Source organism: Mastigoproctus giganteus, chromosome 1, assembly GCF_048544385.1.
Source record: "Mastigoproctus giganteus isolate SK-2022 chromosome 1, ASM4854438v1, whole genome shotgun sequence".
NCBI lineage: Eukaryota > Metazoa > Arthropoda > Arachnida > Uropygi > Thelyphonidae > Mastigoproctus > Mastigoproctus giganteus.
This window is the reverse complement of record NC_143575.1, coordinates 6,037,754-6,062,384: the sequence shown is the minus strand read 5'-3', so window position 1 is coordinate 6,062,384 and position 24,631 is coordinate 6,037,754. Positions and strand designations below refer to the sequence as shown.

At 36.0% G+C, this 24,631-nt stretch overlaps 1 protein-coding gene across 2 annotated transcripts in view; it reads right to left on the bottom strand.

The window, feature by feature from the left end:
• The window catches only part of LOC150090512 (ATP-dependent RNA helicase DDX42), a 369,985-nt gene that overhangs the window by 18,353 nt on the left and 327,001 nt on the right, over positions 1 to 24,631 (bottom strand). For both annotated transcript variants that reach the window (XM_090371284.1, XM_090371279.1), the window contains exons 17-18: positions 24,088 to 24,198; positions 12,383 to 12,505 (exon numbers count right to left, since the gene is read on the bottom strand). In XM_090371284.1, coding sequence (XP_090227410.1) covers positions 12,383 to 12,505; positions 24,088 to 24,198 — 234 coding nt within the window. The remainder of the gene's footprint in view (positions 1 to 12,382; positions 12,506 to 24,087; positions 24,199 to 24,631) is intronic.

Genomic DNA, 24,631 nt, shown 5'->3' with positions numbered 1-24,631 from the left:
CAAGACTTACCCTTAACAAAACCATGCTGTGTCCTAGCTATAATTGAAGTCTTGTCTAGATGATCCTGCAGTGCTTCTTTCACCAGTGCCTCCATTAATTTTCCGGGAACAGAAGTTAAACTCACAGGTCTATAATTACTTGTGTCAGCCTTTGATCCCCCTTTGTGAATTGGGGTCACATTTGCACATCTCCAGTCCATGGGTACCTCCCCTGAGTCCAAGGAAGCTCTCATAATTATGGCTAAGGGTTTGCTTACCTCCTTTGCTGCCTCCTTTAATATAACTGGATAGATCCCATACACCCCAGGTGCCTTTTTTGTGTTTATCTTCAACAATTTCTCCTCCACTTTGCTCTCAGTTATTACAAGATTCTCTAGCTTACTGCTAGAGTTGAATACACCTCTGGCATTCCCCTCGCTGAATAACTCCTCATGTGTGAATGTCGATGCAAAATATTCATTTAGTTTGTTAGCTACCTGAGCAGGGTCATCAACAGTTGACCCATCGATCTCAAGTGGACCAATCTGATTCAACCCCTTCCTTCTAGAGTTTACATAAGTAAAGAAATCTTTGCTGTTTTTCTTCGCATCCCTTGCCAAGGATCTCTCGTAATCTGCCTTCGCCTGCCTAACCTCCTTTGTAACTTGGTTACAGATCAACTTGTATCTATCATAGGCGTCTGTGTCACGTGTTAATTTGTATGTATCCCATGCATTTTTCTTCTCTGCCATATGCCTCATTAGTTCATCTGACAACCATTTAGGCCTAAACCTTGAACAATATTTCTTAGTTGGTATGTAAAGCCTAGTAGCTTCCACGATAAGTTCTTTGAATGCTTCCCATTTTGAATTTGCTGTTGGCAATATCATCAGTTGATCCCACTGTATAGAATTTAAATACTGTCTCAGTCCATTGTAGTCGCCTTTACGAAAGCAATACCCCTTCCCTTTACCCCTAATGGTAGTTACCTCTTTGAGTAACTCCCACTTCAGCACACTGTGATCACTGCCACCAAGTGGTTCATTTATCTGCAGATTCTTAATGCATGAAGAATCACTACTGATAATCAAATCAAGAGTATTACTCCCTCTAGTTGCCTCCCGAACATGCTGATGTAGAAAACAATCATCCAATAAATCCACAAAAGCCTTGCTACTGTGTGAGTGACCAGCCCCCAAATTCCAGTCAATATCTGGGAAATTAAAATCCCCCATTATAAGACTCTCTGATTTACTGGCCCACTCTATTTCTCCGAACAGTTTCTTATTATACTCATCAGAGTCATTAGGCCTATAGCACACTCCTACTCTCAATTTTGATCTCCCAATGCTTATGTCACACCAAACTGACTCGACACTGCACTGTCCAGCGATGTCGACTGGCTTCACTTACTTGGATTTTATGTGTTTTTTAACTAATAGCATAACCCCTCCTCCCTTCCTATCCTGTCTATCCTTTCTGTAGACATTGTACTCCCCAAATTCCAGTTTTGCATTCCTTATATCTGTGTGACACCACGTCTCTGAAATCCCCACAATATCTGCCTTTGATGTTTTGAGCAATACCTCAAATTCATCAAATTTATTTACTAAACTCCTAGCATTGGTGTACACACAAGTATACATGCACCTGTTCTTTTTCTTAGCTACCCTAACACAACCCATGTGTTTACTTGTACCCCAATGATTCCCAGCAGTCTCTGAAATATCCTGCATCTTATTTTCCAGGCTGCGGCTCATTCCAATAGAAGCAGTGCAAGAATCACTTTCACCTCTGCCAGTGGCTACTGTTAATCTATTAGTCCTTGTATCCCCCCAATCTAGCAGTTTTCCGACCCACCTAACATTGCCTCGATAGCATCAGCAAACATTCTTGCACCCTTTCTATTTAAGTGTATCCCATCCCTGTAGAAGCAGTCTCTCCTGTTAACAAGTACAGACCAGGCTGAAAAAAATTCTACCCCTTGAGCCCTGCACAATCTTTCCAGGGCCGAATTGATTGACAGGGCTCTCATCATATACTCCCTCCTATCGTGTCTGGGCAGAATTGCAGACACTGGATACGTTGCCACTGGAACGTGCTGCTGCAGAAAACAATCATTGAATAAATCCACAAAAACCTTGTTTGTGTGCAAATGATCAACCCACAAGTTCTGATTTACTGGCACACCATCTCTCTGTAAATCTGATTATTGGCAATGATGAATCCACAGAGGTGGGATTTACTTAAAGATATAATATAATACTATCGAGAGCAAAAGGGAAGGGATTTTTTTTCATAAATGACTGCAATGGCTTTGGTAACATTCTACATGTCAACCAGTGTAATTTATAATCTGATAATTTATAATTATTCCATGCATTTTTCTTCTCTGCCACTAGTCTTATTTTTAAAACCATTGTAATCACTACCATGAAAGCAAAATCCCTTCCCTTTTACTCTCGACAGTATTATATCTTTAAGTAAATCTCACAATGGTGGACTGATCACTGATGATAGTCAGATTAAGAGTACTACTTTTTCCTGCTGCCTCTTTATCATGGTGAAGAAAACAGCCACTCAATAAATCCAGAAAAGTGCTACTAATGTATGAGTGACCAACTTACAAGTTCAAATCAATAACTGGAATGTTAAAATCACCTAATTATAAGACATTTTGATTAGAGCAGTGGTTCCCAAACTACTGAAATTTACAGACTCCCTCAAAACGTTTGCGGGCTTCTTTCTATATATATACAAGTTTGCAGACTCCTATATATATACATAGTGTGCATGTGTGTGTGTACATATATGAACAATGGGTTTTCTGAAAAGAAAATTCAAAGTTTATGTGTGAAACAGTTCAACTTTATTCTTATTTTTATACAGATATATAATAATAATTTTATTTATTATTATATATTATTATTATTATTATTATCTATTATACATTATTATTATCGACACCATTTGGCATCTCTCATATTGTGGAAATAACTTCGCAACTGTGATGGCATGTTGCGTTACCAGCCCACCCACTGATGATGAAGCCCACTAGCTTCGAAATGATTGTCTGGGTGGTGGTATCCACTGAAAATAAATAACAGTAGTCTTCTCTACTAGAGAAGCGTTATTTATTTGAAGTAGTACAATACCAGCTATCTCGTTGTGAAGGCACCCACAATATGAGTTACAATTAAAACGACACCTTTTCACTACATACGTAGTTCAAATTTATGGGTAAACTGTGGTGTTTCTACACCAATATTATATAGTTAATTTTTTAAGAAAATAAACAATTACTTGATATCTTCTGAGCATTTTTCAAACCCTCTGGAACTAGTCTACAGACTCACAGGGGCTGTGGACCCCTGTTTGGGAAATGCTGTTTTAGAGTATTTCAGGGCAAGAGCCTCATGCTACGCAGTAGAATGACTAAGGTACAGGTTAGTGCAATGCCATCAGTTTAATTCGTAGCCATCTACCAAAGTTGTTGAATTGGCATCGTTTTAATTATATCTCATATTGTGAATACCTTCATAATGAATTGCATGGTATTGCACTTCCTTGAATAAGTAACACTTTACCAGTGGAGAAGTCTAATGTTACTCATTCTCGGCAGATATGACCATCCAGACAGCACCGTTTCGAAGTTTCTTGGCTTCTCCTAGTGTTGCAATAGTGGCAACCCAGTTATGAAGTATAACTCCACAATATGAGAGATGCCTGATGTTATGTAGGAGAATGATTAACATATAGGTTAGTGCAATGGCATTAGTTTAATTCGTAGTCATCTATCAAAGTAGCTGAACTGGAATCGCTTTGATTACATCGTATATTGTGAATACCTTCACAACGAGTTGCCATGGTATTGAAAACACCAGTGGAGAAGACTATTAGTATTTGGAAAGGACACAGAACTAGAAAAGATAGTAGAAACTGCTGTTGCACTTGTTGTACTTGTTTTTGAGCTATCAGTATGTGTGTGTGTACACACACACACACACACACACACACACACACACACACACACACACACACACAGAGTGGAACTTCTCTATTTAACGAATTTCTCTATATTATGAATTTTTTCGCAAAACATTGCACCTTAAAACGAAATTACATGTAAAATTAACCCCACATAACGAAGTGTTAGTCTCTCTATAACGAATTTTTAAAAAATTAGTAAAAGCATTTTTGAACATTTTCAAGCATTTACTGCTAAACAGCCGCTCAAATATACTGCCTCCTTCCTTCAGAAATTGCGCATTAGCATCTGGAATTAAATAATCATCCTTTTAGTGAATACTTGTAGATTTGTAAATTGATGTTGGCTCGGGGGAAAACGAAATTCGCTGCGGTAAACCTTTAGCATGCTGCGGCGGCAATACATAGAATGTTACCATAGTCGGGTTTTAGTATTGCCTACTGAGTGACATTCGCTTCTCACCTCAACTGTACCATGTGACCTTCATGTCAATCATTATATGATATGTCTGTTCTCGTCTAACTGGAGATGGTTTTCATGAATTTTTTTATTTTTTATTTTATTTCGTTCGTCATCAGTCACATAGGCTATATGCTCTTGTTTTTTTTTTTTTTTTTTTTTTTTTCCTGAAAAGTAACATACAGCACACATTAATCATAAAATTTCTTTCATGTATTACGAATGAAAGCAGAATAAAAGAAATTCACAAAGTCGTATATTTTATTCAAAGTGAGTGATACTGTTGACTTGGCAAGCGAATGAGTAGGCGGTACTAACAATTCACTATATGGCCAGCTAGTTAGTTAGTTATTTGGTTTTTAGGAGCATTAGCAACTAAGGCCATATTGCTCCAGGATATGCGGCGGTCATTCCCTGACCTTTCCGCATCCTCCGTATTTGATGATGACAGGCTCGAACCCCGATCTAATCAAGAAGCATGTGATACGCACTGCTGCTCCTTCCCACCTGGCTACGGAGGCGATATATGGCCAGCGCAGCGAACTTTGCGGTGTATGTATCGGCAAGAGCTGCAGTCCAGTAATTTTTAAAATTGCGAAAACAATGTCGAAGAGAAAGTGTTTAAGTATTAATGATAAAGCAAAGATTGTTATGATATTGACCAGGATTTTAAGAAAAAAGATGTTGCGGAGAAATATGGCAATCTGCAAGCAGTTTCTCTACGATTTTAAAAAAATCAAGAATCAATTTTAAATGCAATTGAAGGAGGAGCAGACAAGAAGCGAATTAAGTTGTGTATATACGATGATGTTGATAAAGCTGTTCTAAAATGGGTGCAAATGATACTTGAAAAGAATATCCCAATATCGGGTCTAATAATAAAGCAACAAGCTCTGAAATTTGCACAGTCCCTTGGACATACAGAATTTAATGCGAGCACTGGGTGGCTAGATAAATTTAAGAAGTGCCACAGAATTGTGGAAAAGGTTATTTGTGGACAAAGTGTTAATGTAATCGAAGAAGTTGGAGGAACAATACCTTAAAGAAGATTTTGGAAGAATATGAGTGTAAGGATGTTTTTAATGCTGACGAAATGGATTTATTCTTTAAATGTTTACCGAATAGAGCAGTTGCTTTTAAGGATGATAAATGTTTTGGCGGAAAACAAAGCAAAGAAAGAAAGAAAGAATCACTGTGCTAGTTGGAGCAAATATGACAGGAAGTGAAAAATTAAGACTTTTAGTCATTGGAATATCAAAAAACCCAAGATGTTTTAGAGGCACAAAATCTTTGGAAGTTGACTACACCTTTTAATAAAAAAGCATGGATGACAAGTGATATTTTTGAAGAATGGATATTAAAACTAGACAAGCGTATAACAAAAGAAAAAGGGAAAATCGTGTTGGCAACTGACAACTGTCTGGCACATCCTGCCAAACTTACAAGTGCGAAGTTGTTTTGACTACCAAATGTAACGTCAAAACTCCAGAATGGACCAAGGCATTATTAAAAATTTTAAATTTCAATATCGAAAGAGAATAATAATGAAGATTGTCAGTGCGTTATCTGAAAATAGAAACTTGGAGGTTACAATTAACCGTAGAGATTGTATCTCTGAACTGGCAAAAGTTTGGACAAACGATGTCACTGAATACACTATTCAAAATTGTTTTTCGAAAGCGGGATTTGCACTAAATACAGAAGTCGAACGACGACTGGACGAACAAGATGAATTGCCCCTTTCACAACTGAAAAACTTTTGGACATTATTAGAATCGTCTAAAACATCGAAAATGAAATAACACTGGATAGTTATGTTTATGTAGATCACAGCAGAACATCCAAATGAAGATGAAATACTGCTGAACAGTGTTAGACACGACCATGATTACGAAGAAATTAACGATGATACTGAAGATGCATCAGAACAACCTGTAGAAAAGCCAACTCGCGAAGAAATGATTAACGCTTTTAAAACGGTTTGTATGGGTGTACAGTTTTGTGAAAATGTTCCTGATGTTTTTAATGCTCTGAATACATGTGAGGTTTTCTTTGAGAATCAGATAATTTTTTAATTGTACTGTGGAAACGAAAATTACAGATTTTTTTTAATGTGTGATACTTACCGGCGAAAACTGTGTAAACGTAATTTAAATAAGTATGTTTTTGAAATAAAATACATTAAAAATAAATGTAGATTCGTTTTCATTTTCTAATTAGATAACGATTTCTAATAAAAAAAGATATTCTCTGTATAATGAAATTTCTTTATAACGAATTTTTTCGCCTGATTTATCGAATTCGTTATTGGGAAGTTCGACTGTATATATATATATATATATGAAAATGCTGAGATTTTTAGCTACATATGCACCATGGAGTTTCCTGATGGTGAGAATTGCTGCTTGTTTTTACCCCCATTGTTGGAAAGAGAATCACAGACTGGTATATAACTAGAACATGGAGGTTCATAAGTGTTTGTTTTCTAGAAGATATATAAGTTCCAGCCTTCTATTAACTTCCTTATTCCAATTGGCTTGTTTTCATTAGGTTTGTTCTTATAATAGGTGGTCCACTGGGACGTAGCACAAGGCTCTTGTCCTAAAATACTCTATAGTCTATACCAGCAGTTCCCAACCTTTTTTGACATGCAAACCCTTTTCAACGTAATATTTTTATCGTGAACCCCTTTCAACATAATATTTTTATTGCGAACCACTAAGCTTATATTCTCTGAAATCATATAATAGTTCTGAATTTTTATTATAACATATTTCCACTACTACGTTTTTATAAGCGATATTGCGCAATAATAAAAATTATTAAGTACTTATACATAACAATGGTCTTTGAGAATTAAAAAAAAAATTAGTATAGAAAACTATTTAATACGATATACTGTAAGATAATAAACTAATTATAGAGAATTGTGGGAGATGTGGTTTCTTTCGTTGGCAATTCTTTACTTTATATTTAATTTTATTTTACTTTGTTTATTATTAGTTATATTTTGTAGTCTACAAAAATATATAAACCCATGTAAGTCTAAGCAGATGCCATTACAGAATTTTTAGCGCCTAATCCCCTCAAACACTTTCACGGACCCCCCAGGGGTTTGCAAACCACTGGCTGGAAACTGCTGGTCTATACTACTGCAACACTATGGTAACTGCCCACCAATGGAAAGTTAATAAGCTTCGAAATAGTGCCATCTGGGTGGTGGTATCCACCGAGAATAAGTGTAACATTAGTCTTCTCCACTGGCGAAGTGTTACTTATTCGAGGCAGTGTAACACCACGGCAACTCGTGAAGGTATTCACAATATGAGATATAATTAAAATTATGACAATTCAACTACTTTGTTAGATGGCTACGAATTGAACTGATGCCATTGCACTAACCTATATGTAAGACATTCCATTTTTCTATATAGTCATTCGATACTCATTTAATATTTCATTTAGCATCTAATTAATGCACCTTTTTCAAGCTACATATATTCCATAAATCAGAACCTACCTATATTTTTATAAATCCATTTGTAAAGCTGAATCATTTGAAACACACCTGTGTTTAAGTCTAGCTCTTGCTATTCTACCAAGATACCATGTGGGCTCTCACTAACAGGGTGTCTTGATAGTCTCCAAATATCCAAGTTAAGGGTTTCCTTCTGATTTTCAAAAGAATTACAATAATTTAAAAACGGTTTATAAATACAGTAGAACATCAGTTATCCGGAATAATTCGAAAGGTTGATTCTTCTATTTTTTTAATTTTTTTAATTAATAGTAGCATTTGAGACAAATGTTTATTATGCTACAAGAGTCTTGTCTGTTTTTTGACATCATATATCAGGTGAAATGTTGGGTTAGGAGTGATGGATTTTCTTGTAAACCCTGAGTGATAGAGTTTAGTCATTCGCTTCTGTGAACCCAATTTTCTATGACATATTTTCTTCTCTTAATTTCATATTATATTTAGTTTAGCAGCTCCAGATTCCGTAAGAATACAGTAATAATGCTAATATTGGCCAAAACCGTGCGATTTATTATTTAAAAAAGTTTTTTTATGGTAAAATGTCAACGAAAAGAAAAAGTATGGAAATGGCAGAAAAACCAGGAAGAATGCGATATAATCAAATTGATATTATTAAGGAACTTGAGAGATTTAGCAGAAAAAAATAGGTCACAACTACAAACGAAACAAAAAAACCATTAAATATTATTTTAAAAAAATATTTAAAATTTTTGCTCAAAATTTGATATAAAATACTTATCCGAATATACATACATATGTAAATGTGCAAAATTTTATGTATAAGTTATTATTATTATTATTTTTTAAATTAAATAAATTCGTTTTTTTCATACTATTTAAAATCTTTTTCTTTTATCTTAGTACATTATAACAGAATTTATTTAATTTTACCTTACGTTCGATTATCCGGAAAATTTTGCTATCCAGAAGAGGTCTGACAGTAATTATTCTGGATAACTGATGCTCTACTGTATTATAATTTAAAAATTACTGCAACTGGTTCTTCAACAGGTGTTCTAATTATTACTTCTTCTAGACTTAACGATGATTTGCACAAGGATTTTAAAACATCATCAAAACTGGAATAATAAACAGTTGGGTTACTACCATGACTTTTTGAGGATTTTTTTACTTTCATTTATTTCAATAAACTCAATCATTCTGCTCAAACTTCGTGGAATTCAATGATTTTAAGATGATATTTAGAATTAACAAAATACATTTTTTTTTTTTTTTTTGGTATGTCTTTTCACATGGATAATTTTAAATATGCGTACAATGAAGTTAAGTCTAAACCAGGTCTGGCAACTTGCAAATAGTTTGTTTACTTTGAAAACACTGCCAATACCAACTACATTCAAGCACACAATAAAATCGAAGATGCTATGACAAATATTCAGTGTATGGTATACAGCATCATAAAGAGAAATGTTTATATTTTTATCCCTTTCCTCAACAACTATGCATTGAGGGGAAATATATGGGGAAATTCATGATTTTTCCTATGGTAAATGTATTACTTGTGGATATGAGCCACAAGTAATACATTTAAAAAGACTACACCAATGAAACCAAAATACACTGATCAGCCATGGACATAAAATGTGTGATTTCTGAACAGTGGTGTTGTAGATCTTTTATCCCTTTGATTTAGATTTATTTAATCCTAATTTTCAGACCAAGGATGAAATAAAAAGAGCCAGTAGCTAACTTTTGAGTTGTATCATATTAAACAGATAAATCAAAATTATTAATTTCCACGTAATGTGTAAATTAATATATTTTCAAACAATATGTAATACACTAGAGTGTCGATAATCCGAATTAATTGGGACTGATGGCAGTTAGGACTTCCGATTTGTTCGGATTTTCGAACTTACCAAAAATTCTGTTCTGGAGACTTCGAACCTTACATAATTCATAGATAACAAAACAAATGGAACTTTTAGCCACAATAACACATATGTATAGGCTTTAACAAAAATAATTACTTATTTTTTGCTGCATCGTTTTGAACTTTGTTTCTGTGCTCTCTCTCTTTTCAGCAAGAATAGTTGAGTTGGACAGCATTCAGTTTGTTGCTTGTACCAAGTCATCAGTCTCTAGTGCAGCGAATGCATCAGCATGCGTAGGCCCAGTGGTGATGTCATTTTTTTTGTCATCTTCGTCCGTATCATTTTCAGAAGCTCCAGTTCCTTCTGCATTCACAATTTCTTTTTCATTTAAAACAGAAAACCCTGTAGCATCAATATCATTTTCCATCCACATCTTGCATCACCTTCATTGCAATCTTCAAACCCAGGAATTGATTGAAACAAGTTGATCATCTCATTCAGTATTTGTCCCTCATCTCGTCCAGTTTGATTCCGCTCATCTCCATGGTCACAGGAGTCACAGTTTTTTCCAGGCATTTAAATTCTGCACAGTGAGTGATTCCCACGAATCAGCTAACATGTACAGCTGTCCATAAGACTGAGCCTTCTCAAAAAAGCTACAATGTTTTCTTTGTTGCTTTCCAAAAAGCAAACGATGCAAAACTTGTATTTTGTAGTTTCTCTTCAACTTTTCGATGACTCCCTGATCCATCGGTTGGAGGAGTGCAGTAATGTTTCATGGAAGAAACACTACCTTGAATTCGTCATCTATTTTGTTTAATGTTTCCACTGTGATGGCACGTTAGATAGGATAAGGAAGACCTTGCCCATTTTGCCTTCTCATTCATGAGACTTCTTGACATTCAGAACAAAATTATTGGTAAACCATATCAGATTACAAAGTGTTGTTTAGTTAGTACTGTATGTATATTAATTAAGCTATGTAAGTAACTGTAAATTTATTTTTATTTTGCTAACCTGTAGATAATATTCTTCTGATTGTGCTTTATATCTTCATTTTTATAGGCTGTGGATAATATTCCTCTGATTTTCGTTTATTGGAATTGCCGTTTATTAGGATCAAAATTCAATTCACAAATGTGATCAAAATAACCAGAGCTTACTGTAATTATTTTATGGCACCAGCATACAAAAAAAAAATAATAATAAATGCTGGCTCGTTCAGATTATTGCCGCTCGGATTTTCGACACTCTACTGTAATATTTTAATGTATCATATTTTCCAGACGATAAGACATATATTGGACCAAAAGATGTACTCATGTTTTAGAAGGCAAATTTTGAGAATAATATATTTCAATGCATATACAGATTCTGGTTATAGCACTATCCTGCTTTTAGTGCTGTTTTCTTATGGTCCCATGTGAAGTGGGGGGGGGATTCCACTTACAGTGCTCTTGCCTTTTAAAAGTGTTATAAAAAAATTCATGTATTTAAAACAAATTCAAAAATGTTTACTAAACAAAATGTCAGTATAAAATGAAGCTTTAACTCATCATATAATACCAATCACGTGGTCATTACTGTCACACTCATCATTACTGATGTTATGGTCTGAACTTTCACGTCTTTCAAAGAGTACACTAATATTTCAATCATTCACACTGCTGCAATTTTAACAGCTATTTTAATTTTTTTTGTTATGTTTTTCTTGGTATAAAATACACCAAATAGTAATTTCATGCATCCTGCTGGTGAAATTGTGATTTGGTGCCTCCATCAAATTTTTCTGTTCCCCATGTATGGATATTTTTAAAGGTTTGCTAATTGATATGTCTAACGGCTGCAGCTGGCTTAAATATAGAATTAGAATTAACTAACTCTATGTTTAAGCAACCATACTTTTTGTTCACTCTGCTTTGTGTGATCTGAAGTGGTCACACAGCAAATGATTTAAATTGTTTAGATGGCCACCTGGACATTTTGACAATACTGTCTCTAACCACAACTGAATAAAGACATTATGTGCACCTAATACACCTTCTTACCATAAGATGCAGGGGAATTTTAGTCTATTTTCAAGAAAAAAAAAAGTGGATCTTAGGGTCCAGAGAATATGGCAATTACCTGTCAAGCCACTCAAGGTGTTGAAATCCTTATTAACCTTACAGCAAGCATACAAAATGAGAGAGAGAGAGAGAGAAAAAAAAAAAAAAGAGTATGTGATGTATCATATTTTATAATTTTGCACTTCCTCACTTACAATTGCTATACAGAAAGCCAACATAGGGACAGGCACACTGTGCATTTTGTCACAAACACGGAATGTAAATTTTTTTTACAGCTACACTTCTCCTATTAAAAAAAATCAATGATACAGGTTGAAAGTGACTTGTCAAACTAGGGAAACATTAAAATTCACACTATTGCAATTTTAACAGCTATTTTAATTTTTTTTAATGTTTTTCTTGGTATAAAATACAACAAGCATATCTGGTGTGTGTGTGTGTGTGTGTGTGTGTGTGTGTGTGTGTGTGTGATTGAGAGGGAGGGGATGTATTTAATAATATTTATTTTACTTACTGAAAATGCAGCTTTCATGGCAGCTAACCTATCACTCTGTGGCCCAGTTGCACGAGATAATGGCCCTCCACCAGGATGATAAGGTGATGAAACATTTGTCCCACTATTTGTTAACTGAATTGCCTAATAAAAATAAATAATAGCATTTTATATTGAAAACTAGCTAATCAAATTATTAGAATTGTATAATGGATTCATTTTTGAAACATTTCATCATGTATGAAAATTTACCATTTAAATTCATCTTAAACAGAATTTGGTATTCGCACAATCATCAAACTTAATTTTCCAATGTTTGGAATCATCTAGTAATTTTAAGTGGAAAACTGTCTGTGCTGAAACACTGGTAAATGTGAGGGGAAAAAAATTCTTTGCTATTTAGTTCTGAGCCATAATACAATTCAGAGTATATTCAGTTATTGATAATTCATATAACTTCTTCCATAAATATTGACTCAAGCCGCCCCCATCTTAAAATGAGGGCTCAAAACACATGACCAGAATGTTCAATTCAAACACAACATACACTATTCAAATTTACCAAATGGGTTCCTTTTATTCTTTGAATTTTTTCAAAAAAAGTTTCACAGAATTTTAAATACTCTTAATATCTAATTCCTTTCATATTTTTCCCTCTCAGTATGGAAAGTTTCTAATATGTTTTATGCTAATTTAGCTGCTATCAAAAAACCTTGATGCATTTTTTTGCATTTTAAGGCATTAATATAGTTAATTTTCATCTTGTCAGTTAAAATCATTTCTTCAAAGTGTGGGCAATTTTGTATGACTTTTTGATTTTTCAATCTATTTTATTTATAGCAGGCACTACTTATTTTTTTATGTCATGTGTGCTGATTGCAAAAGCTATTTGGCAAGAGACACTAACTGCCTTTCTTTTCCATAGCATGTCAAGTCATCTTTGTTGTTCGATTGTGCATTTAAGTTTGACCTGTAAGAGTTATTCAGTCATCTGGTTACTCGTCAAAAAATATAAAAATGTCTCTCACATTTTTCACCATTCATTTATCTCTAGAATGCCACTGTTTTAGGCATGCTCACATGTATGTACATGGTGCCGGTTATCGTAACTGTGTCCATTTGTTTGTCTATTTGCACCACTCCAATCATCCATTGCTCTAATCAGTGCACTTACTGCAAGAATGAATAAGCAATGTGATGGATGTGCAGAAAGGAAATGTTCTTGCACATGAAGTGGTTGTTTTTCAATGAGCTTGTTTTTTTTTTAATCAGTTACGATTTTTGCATGAAATAAATAAAAAAAAAAAAACCCCTGCACAATCCACCCATCAGTAACTTCCAAGAATTCGTCTAGTTCTTCCTTGAATTTATCCAACCCAGCCACTTCCACAACAGGTGGAAGCCTGTTCCAACAATCAACCACACACTGGCTGAAGGCAAACTTTCACACATCTATTCTGCAACCATCCTACAACTTGAATTTATGCCTCATTATGTGTGTAGTCTCAGCAAGTGGAAGAATGCCATTAACATTTAGCTTACTCAATCCATTCAAGGCTTAAAACACCTCAATCAGATCTCCCTGCAGGTGCTTAGTCTTGAGATGCTGCAATTTGCAGAACTTAAGCCTTTCTTTGTAAGTGCAACCCTTTGTAGTAGTAGTAGTAGTGGCATGTGATGCAAGAAAGCAAGTGTATGAGCTTATGCAGCATCAGCCAAAACAAAAAAAAAAAAAAAAAAATCACACCATTCCCTCCAAATGCCTGTCCACTTCCTCCTTAAATTTATTCAACCTATCAACTTCCACAACGACAGATGGAAGTTTGTTCCAGCAATTAAACACCCGCTGGCTAAAGGCAAATTTCCGCACATCTATTCTATATCTGTCCTTTCTTAATTTGAATTTATGCCCCCTTAGGTTTGTAATCTGAACAAGTGGAAGGATCCCATCAGAATTCAGCGTGCTCAACCCATTCAATGCCTTATACACCTCAATCAGATCACTGCGCAGGTGTCTAGTCTACAGCCACTGCAATTTTCAGAACTTAAGCCTCTCTTGGTAAGAGGATCCCTTCATTCCCCTCACCAATCGTGTTGCTCTTCTCTGTACATGCTCAAGCAAATCTACATCCTTCCTAAAATGAGGCCTCCAGACCTGTACGCAGTACTCAAGGCGTGGCCTGACCATTGCCTTATACAGAGGGACAATCACCTCCTTTTCCCTGCTAGCAAAATTCCTATATATCATTGACAAAACCCCATGACCTGCCCTGGCAGCCTGTCTGCATTGCTCAGAAAACTTCATATCTGACTGCACAATTACTCCCAGGTCTTTTTCATTTTCTACCACCTTAAGTGTAGTACCACACAGTTGGTACGTTTCTCTGGGGTTACTTCTACCCATATACAGTACTTTGCATTTGTCAAGGTTAAACTTCAGTTGCCACTTAGCCAATCTGCCCAAATTATCTAGATCCTGTTGCAGTAGCACACTGCCATTACTATCATTAACAACCCTGCCAACCTTTGTATCATCTGCAAGCTTCGACACTAAGCCTGATATACTTTCATCAATATCATTGATAAATATACAAAACAAAAGAGGACCCAACACCGAACCCTGTGGGACTCCACTAATAACATTAGTCCACAAAGAGCAGCACAAATTAATTACCACCCTCTGTCTTCTCACACTCAACCATCTTTTTATACATTGTAGCAACTTACCCTTAATACCATTCTGCTCCAATGCGCAACATTGCACGCGCATTGGAGTCAAAAGCTTTCCTGAAATCCAAATATATGATATCAAAATTATTTTTTGCATCCAGATCCTGCAATGCACCTTTAACCAGTGACTCCATTATTTTACCTGGAACAGAAGTTAAACTAACTGGTCTGTAATTACTCGTGTCACCCTTCGATCCCCCTTTGTGAAATGTACATTTGCACATCTCCAGTCCATGGGGACCTCCCCTGAATCCAAGGATGCTCTCATAATTATGGCTAAGGGTTTGCTTAGTTGCTTTGCCACCTCCTTTAATATAACTGGATAGATCCCATCCACCACAGGTGTCTTTCGTATGTTTAACTTCAACAATTTCTCCTCCACTTTGCTCTCAGTTATTATAAAATCATTAAGCACCCTGCTACAATTTGTAACCTTCTGCCATTTTCAAACCTTAATAACTCCTCATGTGTGAATGTAGATGCAAAATACTCATTCAGTTTGTTTGCTATCTGAGCAGGATCATCAACAGTCGAACCATAGATATCAAGTGGACCAATCAGATTCATCCCCTTCCCTTTAGAGTTTATATAAGTAAAGAAATCCTTTCTTTTTTTCTTAGCATCTTTTGCCAAAGATTTCTCGTAATCTGACTTCGCCTGCCTAACCTCCTTTGTGACCTGATTACAGACTAGCTTATATCTGCCATAGTCTTCTGAGTCGCTTGATAATTTATATGCATCACATGCATTTTTCTTCTCTGTTACGAGTCTCATTAGTTCATTTGATAACCATTTAGGCCTAAATCTTGAACAATATTTCTTAATAGGTATGAAACTTTTAGTAGCATCCATGATTAATTTCTTGAATGCTGCCCACTTAGAATTTACTGTTGGTAACATTGTCAGTTGATTCCACTGTACAGAATTTAAAAACTGTCTGAGACCACTGTACTCACCATTATGGAAGCAAAAACCCTTTCCATTACCCCTGATGGTAATTATATCTTTAAGTAAATCCCACATCAGTACACTGTGATCACTGCCACCTAGTGGTTCCTTTATCTGGAAATTCTTAATACACGAATAATCACTGCTGATAACCAGATCAAGAGTATCACCCTCTCTGGTTGCCTCTCGAACATGCTGCTGCAGAAAACAATCATCCAATAAATCCAAAAAATCTTACTAGTGTGTGAGTGACCAACCCATAAGTTCCAGTCAATATCTGGGAAGTTAAAATCCCCCATTATAAGACATTCTGATTTACTAGCCCACTCTATTTCTCTGTACAATTGTTCATTGTACTCATTCGCGTCATTAGGCCTATAACACACTCCTACTCTTATTTTTGCTTTCGCAGTGCTCATGATCCACCAAACTGACTCAACAGTGCACTGTTCATCTATATCAACTGGATGCACTTCTTTTGATTTTATGTTTTTCTTAATTAACAGCATAACACCTAATACATTAATACAATTTTCTTAATTAACAGCATAACTAAACTAACTAATAAATTATTCCATGCCCAATGATAACCATTCTCTGTCTTCTTCCACTTAATCATAGCAGTAACTCGCCCTTAATCCCGCATTGATCCATTTTGTGCATCAGTCATTTACACATAACAGTATCAAAGGCATTCCTGAAATCCAAGTATATGATGTAAAAATTATTTTTTGTATCTGGTTAAGCGGAAGACAGTATTAGTATCATAGTATTAGCAATAGCCACAATGTCTTTCTCTAGGTGCAGTCTCCATACACAGTATTTCAAGTGTGGTTTAACAATAGCCTCAAATGGGATTATGATGTCCTTTTTTATTACTAGCAATTGTTCGATAAATCGTCAATAGGACACCATGGGTCTTCCTTGCAACCAGTCTACAATGCTCAGAGAACTTAGTGTATGACCATATCATAACACCCAAGTCTTTTTCCTCCACTACCAGCTTTAGTTCAACTCTGCTGAGTGTATAAGTTATTTTGGGGTTACTGTTCTCCAAGTGCAATACCTCACACTTTGCTGGATTAAAGCATAGCTGCCATCTTGCTGACCATCCCTGAAGTCCATCTAGGTCACTCTGAAGGAGCTCTGCTTGACAATGATCATTAACTACTCTACCAATCTTTACATCATCTGCAAATTTAGACATTACGCCCTTTATCCCTTTATTGATGCCATTTATGAAAATCAAAAACAACAGTGATCCTAATACTGATCCTTGGGGAACTGCACTTCTTACATCAATCCAATCTGAGGAATAATTATTTATGACCACCCTCTGCCTCCTGCCCTGAAGCCATCCTGCTATCCATCTAAGGATTTTCCATGTGATTCCAACCTGTTCCAGCTTATAAAGTAACTGCTCATGCTCATGTGGGACTGAGTCAAATGCTTTGCTGAAATCCAAATAAACAATGTCAAAAATATTCCCTAAATCCAGCTCATGAGTGACCCTGTCAAAATAACTAACCAGATTTGTTGAACTTGATTTTTCCTTTACAAAACCATGCTCAGATTACTTTGGAAATCCATTTCTATCTAAATGATCATATCATGAATTCCAACCTTGATCATTGCCTCCATGATTTTCCCACTACTGAAGTGAGAATGAATGGTTGATAATTTCACAATTCACTTTTAAAATTGCCCTTATGTATTTGATATACATTGGCATTTTTCCAATCCAATGGAATCACTCCCGAGTCCAGTGATCTCTCATTATTAGCCCCAATGGTTCAATGCACTCACTTACTGTCTACCTTAAGATTATAGGGTAAATGCCATTAACCGATAGGAGCTTTACTGGTCTGTAGGCTCGAAAGTCTTTACACTAAATAAACGTGAAATTTCAGTACAATTGATTACATATTTTTCAACTTCACTCCTATAATTTCTCTTTGACATAAAGGGTTTTTCTTCTGTAAATATTGATGCAAAGTAACTGTTGAGTTCATCTGCAACATCAGTTGAGGTATCTACTACTATCCCATATCCATTACATAAGGGTCCAATCTGGTCTGTTCTTTCTTCTTTGCATTTATATATGTGAAGAATTCCTTATCCTCAGTCTTTGCTCTCTTTCCCAGAGATTTCTCATAACCTGCCTTTGCCAACCTAACCTTTTCTGTGGCAATATATTACAGCTCAATTTGTAGCTGTTATAGGCTTCAGAGCTTTTTATTGCTCAAGTAATCTGGCAACTTCATTATTCATCCAACTTGGAATCCTCCTCATGGAGGATTTTTTTTTAATGGTATATAAGCATTCAAGGCTTCTGTGATTAATATTTTAAAAGGTATACCATAATTCAATTGTATTTGCTCTCTGTGAGATATCTACCCAGTTAATAGAAGCTATGTAGCATCTCAATCTGTCATAATTTCCTTTCCTGAAATTATAACCCCTTCCTTTGCCTTTAACTTCTGCTACCTCTCTCTTCATTATCCACAGTTTAACTCCATGATCACTTCCTGCTACTGGTTCCTGTACTGTCAACCCTATTATGTCATCTGGTTCATGGGTGATGATGAGGTCTAGAGTATTCTTTTCCCTAGTGCTTTCCCTGACATGTTGATACAAATAGCAACCATCTAGTTGATTTAAAAATTTAGTCCCCCATGTGGAGTTCTTTCCCATTTGCTCCAATAAATTAGAGGCAAATTAAAATCCCACATAATAAGACATAGTAACCTATCAGATTGGTTAGACAAGATCGCCCCTTAACAAATCCATGCTGTGATTGCAGTATAATTGCTTGCCTGTCCAAGATGGTCCTGCATTACTTCTTTACTAGTGATTCCATTATTTTCCCTGGAACAGACATTAAGCTAACAGGTCTGTTAATAATAACATAATTATACCAACTACCATCATAGGTTTCAGTGCTTTATTAACTTCAAACAACAATTATCTAATTAATTTAGAAATTTTGTAAACACAATAAGCATCAGATAAACACAATAATTTATGGGCTGGATGTAAGAAGCAATTTTGACAATGCATATTTGGATTTTAGCAAAGCATTTGACTTGGTCTCTTGTGAGAGGTTACTGTGTATATTGAATTGCAAGGTGGATGCAGGGCTGAAGGTTGTGATAACAACTATTCTTCATATTGGGCTAACATTAGAATTAGGATCCTCACAAGAATCAGTTCTGGGACCACTACTGTTTCTGATTTTCTTAAAATGACAGTGATGAAGGGATAGAGAGAGTCTGAGGTCCAACTTTGCCAGATGATGCAAAGATTGGAAGAGTGGTTTATGATCAGTGCCAAGCAGCATTCCTTCAAGATGACTTGGATGGGCTTCAAAGATGATCAGAAAAGTGGCAGCTATGTTTTTAAGCAGCAAAATGCAAGGTCTTAGGGAATAACAATCCCAAAATAACTTATACACACACCTGGCGAGATTGAATTAAACGCAGTAGAGGAAGAAAGGGATTTGGGAGTTATAATAATATATGCACAAATGAAGCTCTCTCTGGGCAGTGCAGGCAGGTGGCAAGAACAGCCAAAGGTAACCTATCAATGAATTATTGAACACTTGTATGCAGAGATATTGTGGTCATAATCCCAATGTATGTTCAAGTATGGTGACAAAAAATAAAAAAAAAATAAAAAAAAAATGATACAGCTTGTTCAAAAGCCTGGCAAGATGTGTAAAAGAATGACCAGACGAGGAAAGATTTCAAATATGTTAGCTACAGAGCTTAGTAATTACAGGAACCTTAGAAGGGATCTGATTACATCTATTATAAAACTCTGAGAGGGTATATAAAAAAATGAAGGTGAACTTTTTACTATTATAAATGATTTCAAAACTAGGGTTCCAAAAATTCAAATCAGAGGAAAAGAGGTTCAGATTGGATTGCTGGAAATTTTCTTTTAGTCAGTGAGTTATTAATTACTAGAATAAGTTACATCCATGGACAATTATCTATGTGAGGAAGGAAATACTTAGAAGCTTGTTTTCATTTTTATTTATTTAATAAAATTTTTTAATTACTCATTCAGTTATGACTATTTTGATTATTATTTATTTATTATTTTTTTTGAGTGATGCAGAAAAGCCTGTAGCTTCCTTGTACTGTGCAGTTAATGCTAATACTATTGCTCAGCTCTTTCTAATGTATAAGCTGTTTTGGAGTGTTATTAACCAAGTTTAAAGCCTTGCACCTTGCAGTATTAAAACATAGCTGCTACGCTTCTCACCAACCTTGAAGCCCATTCAAGTCATCCTGAAGGAGCAATAAATAGCTAATCAGATTAGCAAAATAACATTTTCCCTGTACAAAACCATGTTAAGGTTTCCTTCAGAATATGATGTCTAACTAGATATCCTGTATTGCATTTTTAATCACTGATTCCACAATTTTCCCTACCACTGACTGAGTGGGCTTTAGTCACTCACTTTCCTCTTAAGACCCACCTTTATGGATTAGCGATATGACGGCACTGCTTCAAAATTATTGGGTACATGATATCAACACCAGAAGCCTTACCTTTTAAGTTTAAAAATTTTTCTGACAAGACACATGAAATTTAACTAGAGCTGAGTGCCCACTGCTCAGACTCACTCAGAATTTTTCCTCCCCATAATAGGGCTTCTGTCTATGCATTGATGCAATCAGCAAATCATAACGAATCATCGCTCAGAAACAACTGCGGTCCCAGTCTGATGCATTCGCCAGCATGTACGAATTGCCTGCAGGGCACAGATGAAAGAATCTTCAGAACAGAAGCAGCGATTCCCAAAGTAGAGAGAAGAGAGGTAGAGGGACTTCACGGAAGGAAATTGTAATGGTGGACACAACAGAAGGAGATCACCAAATTCTTGACAGATTAGTTGCTTGAGGTTGGAATTGGAGTCAGTATCGAGGCTTAAGACGGTGAGCTACATCCAGAATGTAGCTCACCGTGTTAAGCGTTATTGTGGTGACAGATGCAGGCTTCCATAAACCATCAGAGGTACGGTAATGGGGCTCCACAAAGGACTGTCCAGCCTTCCTGAATCATTTGTAATGATGTTCACGATAGCATCATGTCGCCGAATATGGGCCCCATGTGTTTTTGTGGTTCAGAAATACCACAGCCATCCCAGAAGTTCTTCAGAGTAGTCCGACCACGAGAAGTACAGGCAAGTGTAGGAAGGCAGCTGAGATGAGTCTTCATTAGCTCAATGAACTCATGGCTGCTAGGGAGATGAGTACCATCACTGATCCAAAACATGAACCAGAGAAAACCTGATCATCACAAGAACTATGTACAAGAGAGCACCACCGATTCTTAAGAGAGGAGACAAAAAATGGACAGAGACACCCATGAGAAGAGAAGGAGGGCTTGGATGATGGGCAAAGACGAGTGCTGGAGGGCTAGCTAGAAGACGCTGGTGTTTGAAAAGGAGAACTGACCAATGGAGTGATGGAATTCCAAGACCACCATCAAGCACCTCAGCATAAAAGAACGATGCAGGGCATCCTTAGGCAGCTGCAGCCACAAACGAATCGCAGGCCTGACTTTGAGGTCTAGACGACTGAGCACCCCAGCAGTGGTCCTCCCTAAAACAAAATTATGATAGAGATGGGGGAAGGGGAAGAAAGACTTCAGAATAAAAAGCACAGTTTTGCAAAGATGAACTAAGTAAACATTAAGATCAAAAGAAGCAGACTTACAACCCTCAGGAGAAAATTCTATGCCAAGATACTTCCATAAGAATGACACATCACAAGCGAGTACTACCACCAAGAGAGAAAACCTTATCCTCGACCTTAGCCTTCTTATCCTTACCTGATGAAATCAATGAAAGAGAGTCTATAAATTAAGAGCAATTTAGTACGACCATGTGACTAGAAGCACTGATTAAAGATTTCCAGAAGGCAACCCAAACCCATTGGAGTGGAAGCAATTAGGAACAAATCATTGGCGAAAGCCATACTATTATTTTTGAAACCTTGAAGATCAAAGCCAATATAAGATGGAAGCGACTGAAGCAAAATATCTATGATAGCTGTGAAAAGAAATGAAGAAAGATGTGTCTCCCCAAGTAGGCTGAATATGGAACTCCTGACCAACTTGAAGATTGGTGAAGCATCTAGGGTGCAAAAGGGTGATGCAGTTGATGAATGAGCAAGGAAAGCCCTTAAGAATCAAAGCCCTAATGACAGCAGAAAAGGAAACCTGATTGAAGGCCTTTGCAAGTCAACAGATGCCATAAAGAGTGAACGAGACTCAAACAAAAGGGTGGATAAGAGAAAGATGTTCTTAGCACAACTATCGGCTGGCTAGAAGGCCCCTGCTAGTGGTCAAAATGGACACCAGCCTGAATATATTGAACCAAGACCTTATGATAGGCATGAAGGAGAATTGAGGAGACAATAATAGGGTGGAAGTTGATAGACAAGGAAGAGTTTTTCTTTTTCAGAATCAGAATAGTGTAAGTGGACAGAAGGGAACCTGAGAGAGAGAGAGTCAGTTCACAAGAAAATACGGAAAAGGTCTATCTATCAAGGAAGGGTTTCTCCTTTTCGGAATCAGAATAGTGTAAATGGACAGAAGGAAACCTGAGAGAGAGAGAGAGTCCACAAGAAAATACGGAAAAGGTCTATCTATCAAAACCTTAACTGGCAAACTACATCGATGACACCTTTTTTATTCTGTTAAACTGGACAGCTATCTTCATTTACCCAGCCCTTCTGGTGTTATGTTTTCTTAGTGTATATATATACATTTGTGATTTCTGTGATGCTTAAAGGTAATCCACATTTTCACTGTATTTTCCCTCCTTGTGCTGCCTGTCCAGTTAATAGACACCATTTAGTATGCCTCTATTAATTTGTCATAGTTCCCTACTCTGAAATTAAAATTCATGCTTTTATCTTTAAAAACTGGGACTTCTTTCTTAATCCTACAACTTAGAACTGGGTCATCACACGCTTCTAAGGACTTGTGTACTGTCAAGCTCTGTGATGCTGTTCAGATTGTGGTGATGATCCGGGTCTAAAATATTCTTGTCTCTCATACTTTTTCCTAACATTCCGATGCAAGTAACAATTGTCTTCAGCCACAAGAACTTGTTCTTGTGACTGGATGACCTTTTGTGACTGATATTCCCAAGACAGCTGTCATTAAAGAAGTGGTAAGAAAATAACACAAAATGTTTGCCTTCATTAAGTACATATTTCCAATTCAGAAATAAACATAATTATCCCAACCCCCAAAATAGGTTTCAGTGCTTTACTATCTTCAAACAAGAATTATCTCTAACTGTAATTAGAGACAATTGTTGTTTGAAGTATAATAGTTACGCACTATGTCTAATACTGTACTGAGTGATGACTAGACTTCGGATAAATGCATATAACGCAAATATTACAAGCAACATACTTGATCATTTTTTAAACTGTTGATCTTGGAACTACGCAACAAGTCACTTTACTGCAATTAAATTAGCGTGCGAGAAAATTTCACTGAGCACGAGAAAATTTCTCAGGTCGCTGTGGGAAACGTTTTAATGCTGTTTTGCTATTAATTTTCAAACTATCGAGTCCATAAATTAAACGATTTACTTAAATATGCCAAAAATACAATCTGTAAAAGAGCGTTATAGTGATTTGTGACAGCATTATATTCAGACACAGCTGTTAATATAAGAACAGCGTTATAGCAAATCAGCGTAAAGCGAACTGAGTTATAACGAGGACCTGCTGTAAATCCATTCAGCAATGAAAGCTAGTGGCACATAACCAGTGGCAAAATTACGATACTTATATGTATGAATGAAAAAAAAAAAAAAAAAAAAAAAACATCAATTAGATAAAATCTTAATTTGTTCCAATTATAACAAAACAAAAACATAATTTACAAAATAGTAAAATAAACTGATATACAGTACAAGTAACTTCAATAAGGAAGCATTAATATGTGTGTGTGCAGTAAATATTAATTAAAGTAAGGGACAAAGAAGAGAAATAAAAAGACCTAAATAATCTTACCAATTCCTCAGAGCCTAATCCTGGTCTTTCTTTGTAGCCAAACCCACGACCCCCCAAAATTACTTTCTTTCCCTTGCCTTGTTTGAACCTGCTCTTACGAAACCATGAACTCTGAAAGAAAAAGAAGTTCTTGTATAGTTTTTAAATAATAACGAACAGCAATTATAAAACAATGGTGCTTAACTTTCTTTTGTGAATTAGCCCTGTACTGAATTTTCCAGTTAGGGCACAGACAGCTTAGGTTGCTAATGCATAAGTAGAACAGGGCCTGGATGAAGGAGAAAATGTTAAAATTTTTCTCAAGGTGCAAATATATAGAAAGAATGACAAAATTTATTTTGCCATCCTTCATTACAAATTTAGTTTCTAACAGGTTAGCAATGTTAGAGAAAAGCAATTATACGTGAGGACAGCTCTAGCATTAGTACAGGCATGCAATGCAAGAAAGCAAACTTATGCAGTATCAGCCAAAGGGGAAAAAAAAAAAAAAACACTCCCATTTCATTCCCCCATTTGTTCCAAATGCCTGTCCAGCTCAGCCTTA